At 56.9% G+C, this 6,000-nt stretch overlaps 1 protein-coding gene across 3 annotated transcripts in view; it reads left to right on the plus strand.

Moving 5' to 3' along the window:
• MEF2D (myocyte enhancer factor 2D) overlaps nucleotides 1–6,000 on the plus strand; it is a 31,833-nt gene that overhangs the window by 22,953 nt on the left and 2,880 nt on the right. Inside the window, exons 6-8 of one of the 3 annotated variants that reach the window (XM_010564109.1) lie at nucleotides 577–767; nucleotides 1,175–1,195; nucleotides 4,556–4,682. In XM_010564109.1, coding sequence (XP_010562411.1) covers nucleotides 577–767; nucleotides 1,175–1,195; nucleotides 4,556–4,682 — 339 coding nt within the window. Of the gene's footprint in view, nucleotides 1–576; nucleotides 768–1,174; nucleotides 1,196–4,552; nucleotides 4,683–6,000 lie in introns of all 3 variants that reach the window. The other 2 variants (XM_010564110.1, XM_010564111.1) reach the window with 2 other exon arrangements.

A 6,000-nucleotide genomic window follows, 5' to 3' on the forward strand; every position in this document is an offset into this window, starting at 1 on the left:
ACTCTGCCACAGCCCCTTTTCGCTGCTCTGGTACCATAAAGAGACCTTAAAAGTGAATGTAACAGTAATTATGCCCCCCTTGCTAGGGCCCCAGTACCCTGCCAGAGCAGCATAAAGAGGCCTTGCTGCAAATCAGGCCTGTAATATTTATTGGTTGTTATTGCAGTAGTGATTGTGGGTTCCTGCAGGTTGTGGGGCTGCCCTGGGTGCTGGGACCTCAGGCTCCGCTGCCTGCCCTGCCTCTGCCCCTGCCTGGCCTGGGGCAGGTTTGCCTGGTCTTGGTGGGGAGGATGCACCCGCTGCAGGCATCTGAGCGGCTGCCAGCACTACCCGATTTGCTCGGGGCTGCACCGCGCTGCCAGCAGGTGGGCAGGTACCTGCTCAGGGGTGGCGGATGAGCGTGCCTGGTGTGCAGAAGGGTTTTGGGGAGCCTGGGGGGATGCGATGCTGCTCTCCCGGGGAGGAGCACCCATGGAGCCCCGCTGTGACACCGCTTGCCGTGCATGTGTTTACTACCGCCGTGCATTCACCGCTGTGCATTCACCTTCTTCCTTCCTGTCACCCGTTTTCCTGCAGGAAACGGCTACGTGAGTGCCAGAGCCTCTCCAGGTCTCCTTCCCGTGTCCAACGGCAGCAGCTTGGGCAAGATCATCCCAGCCAAGTCCCCGCCACCGCCCTCCCACAGCACGCAGCTCGCCACCAACAGCCGCAAGCCAGATTTACGTGTGATCACCTCGCAGAGCGGGAAGGGGCTAATGCACCATTTGGTGAGTGCCTGACAGAGGTCTGCGAGGAGACCAGGGTGGGAGCGCATCCCCTGCCAGCAGACAGGTTGCAGGGTGGACTTTGCGCTAGAGCAGATGCAGTGCGGGCACCTATTCCGTGCCATAGCCGTGGGAGCTGGCTGGGGCCGTGCTGGCAGGGAGACCCGAGGAGGAAGGCTTGGATTCCTGTTTGCACCGTGCCGGATGCAAACATCATGGTGCAAAGCTCTGTGCCCTGCAAACAAGCACAGTGCAAAAGCCCTGCATAAGGCACAAGTTTAACCCATATGCACCATACGTGCCCTGTGGTAGGTGAGGGCACAGCGCCGGTGAGCATGGCGGCGCGGCGGTTGGCGGGGCTGTCGAGTTAACGGTGCCTCTCGGTTTTCTCTCTGTTCTCCTGCGGGCAGACGGAGGACCACTTGGCTCTGGTGAGTTCCCTGCTGAGCGTGCATCACAGCGGGGTGGGATGTGGGCCGCTTGTCCCGTTGCTCCCCACACCCTGCCCTGGCTTGGCGAAGGCGTGGGGCGCGCGTAGGGGGTTGTCACCGGCCCCTTTGTCCTCCATTGGGAACGCAGCGGGATGCGGGCGCCAGCACAAATGTCACATCCAGTCCTGCCACAGAAAATCAATCCCGAGCAAAACACGCTTTTAGGAAAATCAGGTTCCCTATGGAAAAGAAGGAGCTGGCATGAGCTGTGAAGTGCCTGTTTCTCCACCAAGGCCAAAAAAACTGTGCTGGTTTCCCAGGGGAGATCAGCCTGGGTCCCTTTTGGGGCCGGTGCTGCACAGAGCCAGCCTGGACACCGCAATCGCCCGGGGACCTGCCCCGTGGGCCTTGCTGGAGCCACCACAGTTTACAGCACAGGAAGAGCTGGCCCACTGCCACCACATGAGAGATAGGGAGTAAATCGGGCTCTTCCCATATTAAGGATATTATTTAAAGCCTGTGTAAATCCACTGGCTGGCTAGTGCACTCCCTAAACCTCCTTTGTGCACAGGGGCAGTTTTCCATGTTATTTTTATGGCTTTTCTCCCCTCCTCTGCCCGCCAGCAAAGTGAACACCACCTTGTTTGTGGCAATGATTCATCCTGTTCTGTTGCTATTCTGGTGCAGGGCAGATGGGCGACAGGTCAGCGCAGTGAGGAAAGGGCAAGAGCCGCTGTAGGATGCAGCTAACGCAGCCAGGGAAAAGCTCTCCAAAAACACAGGAGTAAGCCAATACCTCTCGCAGCCTGCAAGGAGACTCTTGGCCAGGGAAAAGATTGGCCAGGGCTTTGGCAGACTTGAATTCTGCCCCTCTCCATGCCCTAAAACCCTTCTTGCTTAATGGCCCCCTCCCAGCAGCTCTGTGCCTCAGTTTCCCCATCTGCAGAGAGAAAACAGTCACCACCCGCCTCCCCATCTGCTCATCACGGTTCCCGCTGCCAGAGGGCATTGCCTGTCTCCGAGCTGGTGGAGCAGCTTGCTTTAGGCAAAAATCAGCCGGGTTGGCATTAACAGTTTTAATTGTTAGTCTGAGCTAACCCAGCTGATTTTTGCCTGAAGTGAAGTACAGTCCTCGCCCAAGCTGAGCTGGCAGCCGGGAGGTGGAGGGTGATGAAATCTGGGAGTGGGGACACACACACAGGGACCTCAGCACAGCTGGATCGGGAAGGGGAAAGCAGAGCCCTGTCTCGCCTGCTCTGCGGATTCATCCCGCCTGGTGCAGATGCCCCCCCACCCCCCTTGCTCTGCTAACCTTCTCCCCAGATTTGCTCCCTCCATATTGCTCAACCTACACACCAGATCTTCTCTCTAAAAGGCAACTCCCACCTCTTTACACACAGGCAGCCGGATGAATCAGCTGCCCCTCCACTGAGACCTGCCCCGCTGCCCTTAACCCTTTGCCCATGGGCTCAGCCCCTGCCCACCCTTAGGGTTAGCTCCCGGCAGCTTTAGGCTCCAAACACTGTCTGCTCTTTTAGTGGGTTCAGAAGGGCGTCCCCCCATTTCTCTAGACTTCCCTGATCCAAAGGGTAGAGCAGGATCCGTTCACCAAGCCTACGGCGAGAAGCGAGCTCACCTGGGAGCATGCCTGCATGGTTTTGTCACGAGCCCGAATGGCAGTTTGCAACCGGGAGCGTTTTGCAAGGTGCACGGTGGTGTGAGTGGCACGGGGTGGGGGGGGGGCAGCTTGCACACTTCAGCACCTCCTACCTGCATGAATCGGGATGTAAATTTGGGTGCTTCCTGCAGTGCAGCCGGGTCTGACATCCCCAGCCCTCTTCTCGTGGTGTAACAGGGGTGGCTGCTGCCCCATTCCCAGAGCGTCCCACTGCCCCAGCCCTCCGGCACGGCCGGACTCGTTCCAATGCCGGCGCTTTCCTGGGAAAGCCGTAGAACCCTGGTGTAAGGCTGCCAGGGGACGGAGGGGATGGGGCTGTGGGTCGCATCCTGCTGGGCTGGCTCAGGGTCTGGTGCAGGCAAGAGAGGGACGGGGCTGAATCCTGCCCACCGTGAAGGCATTTCTCTGCAGCATCCTTAACCAGCGAGCAGTGGGCAGTTGCCAGCAGGATGCACGCCAGGAAAACCTGCTCCTACAGCCCCAAGGCTTTAGCAATTAGAGCCCTGGTAATCGCCTTCCCTGGGTGGTGGGGAGGGACCTGCGGGCTGGGCAGCATGTGGGCGCAGGGCGCTGCAAATCCAGCACACTGGGGTGCTGTCACCCTCATGAGGTGGCAAGGGCAGGGGGTTTTAGCCTCCAGCCTTATCCCAGGGGAGGTCTGCATGGCCGTGAATCATGGCAGGGTCCTATGCCCAGCCCTAAAATGTCCTGGGAGCCCTCGGCACCTCGCAGCAAGCCAGGAGGAAGGCTCCCTGGGGATGCAGCCAGCCTCGTGCCAGGCGTGATTTAAGCTGGGCACTGCCCCAGTCTTCGCAGGGTGACGTGTGCCGGGGTGCTTCAGATTAGAGTCAAGCCTCTTGAGTCTGATTTAAATCAGATCAGCAGAGACAGCCTAGATTATCTGCCTTGTAAACAGGGCTGAATCTGACCCGTAGATCTGCCCACGTAACTGCCTGGAAAACCACGGAGGGAGGCTAGCATGCACCGGTCCAAGGGCAGAATTTTTCCATAGTGGACCTGCTAATGCCTGAGTCACCCAAACCTCCTGAGGGCACCGCACCGGCAGGTTGCTGAGCACTGGACTTCAAGTTTAAGGATGCCGGAGTGCTTTTAAAATCCTGAGAGCGACGCTCAGCATCTTCAGCTTGCCTTAGAGGCAGGAGGCTCATTTTTGGACACCAGTGCTGCAGGGAGGAGGATGTGTCAGCTCTGCGCTGCGTTAGCCAGTCCTGCTTTGGTTTGGTACCTTTATCTCACTCCCTGAGTAGCACAGCAAACCTTATATGCATCCTCTGGAAAATAGTGACTCTTCTTTTTTACATCAGAAGGAATACAGACTGAGGCATCCCACTGTTCATCCCCCTCCATGCAGGCAGGGATGTTGCTGGTCCTTGTGGGTGAAGCCCAGCCCTGTGCAGAAAGGTGATCCAAGGCCAATGCCAAGTGACCTGCAGATGAATGTCACAAGGGTCCTAAACGTCTGTAACTGGTGTGGCTTGCACTTTGCTTTGTTGCAATGAGCAATGGCCAGAGTCTCCGTGATCGGCCTTGTCCACTTCAAAGGCTGGTGCATGCCCGGGGGGCAGCTGCAGACCGAGGTTTTGGGGGGCCATAACCCACGAGGACAACAGAGTAAAATGCATTTGGGTTGTAACTCCCTCTCCCGTTTGCTTCCCCAGCAGAATACGCAGCGGTTAGGTGTCTCCCAAGCAACTCACTCTTTAACCACACCGGTTGTTTCTGTGGCTACTCCGAGTTTGCTGACGCAGGGGCTGCCTTTCTCTGCTATGCCTACAGCGTACAACACAGGTAAGAGCACACAGCCCGGATAAGAGCCTTCCGATGGATAATTTTATATGAGAGGGAAATGTGCTGCTGCAAGCACACGCCTGGTTCTGCCCGAGCAGCTGCATCATCGCTCGTGGAACTCGCTGCCGCAAGACGTGGTCAAGTCCAAGTAGTTTCACAGGATTAAAATCAGGGGGAAACTCATTAGGTATATAATGAGAACTCACTGTCATATCCAGGGAGGGCTGTGAGGGCATGATTCTGTCACGCTATAGCCCATTGCACTGTGCTGGCAGAGTGAAGGTGCTTTTAAGTGGATGCTAATTACGGCTACGCCCATCTCCAGGCTTTTGAGAGCTCTGGGTGATGTTGTAATAAGGGCTTAATGAAAATGAGCGTCAGGCCCCCAAAAGTTTGGGAAGAATGCAAACCAGCCTGCTCGTAGGCACATCAGATTCCGGCTGGTGGGGGTCGAGCTGGCCCGAGGCGACGGTTACGGCGCACTTGCCTGACCGAAGGCGTTGTTCATCTGCGACCTGTCAAACCTCCATGAAGACTTTAAGAACTTGCTGGTTTCCTGCGTAACTCACTTTGGCATTTGCTCAGAGAAAAGTTTGCAAAAATGTAAAAAGCTGCTTGTCTGGAAGAACCCAGAATAGGCGTGGAGGGAACTCCCTCTCCTAATTAGTAGGTGTAGCCCAGAAGATGCCTGTTTGTGCGTGACGAGTAGGCTCCTCTCCCTGCGTGGAAATCGTTGGCCGTGTGGTCCACCAGCCAGCCTATGTGCAGCCAAAGTCCCCAAAATAGGTTTTAATTGAGCCCTGTGCTGCTACCACTGAGGGCGGAGGGGTGGGGGGGGGAGCTGAATTTCAGCTTTCTGTATTTATTTTTCTCTTGCAGATGACCACAAGCAGAGAAGTGTTCCCACTCGGGCGCCTTCGGTGTCTGTGGCTGGGGTGTTTGCTAGAGATATCGCAGGGGTTATCATCCCGTAGATGGCTGTAGGGTACAGATGCCCTGAGCAAACTCCAAACCTGGGCTGTTGCCACTTGTTCTTTGCAAGGCTAACCTATTCATTGGGTGGGAATTGTCTCGATTTCAGGCCGGTGAGGTCGCGTTGAGCTTCCCGCTGGCCAGGGTTGCGTGTCCTTTCCCGTGCTCGCTCTGCAGCCTGATTAAGTCAAACCTGACCGTTCACAGCTTTGAGATACGGGATGGCTCCGGTTCAAGCTCTCGGCGTTAGCTGCGGAGGCGGCTGTCGTAACCAGTGGGTGTCAGGAGCTCCTAAACCAGAACGGCTGGGGGTGGCGGCGGGGGCGGGGGGGGGGGGGTGAAAAAA

The sequence above is a fragment of the Haliaeetus leucocephalus genome, unplaced genomic scaffold (genome assembly GCF_000737465.1).
Source record: "Haliaeetus leucocephalus isolate CR32 unplaced genomic scaffold, Haliaeetus_leucocephalus-4.0 Scaffold175, whole genome shotgun sequence".
Classification (NCBI taxonomy): Eukaryota; Metazoa; Chordata; class Aves; order Accipitriformes; family Accipitridae; genus Haliaeetus; species Haliaeetus leucocephalus.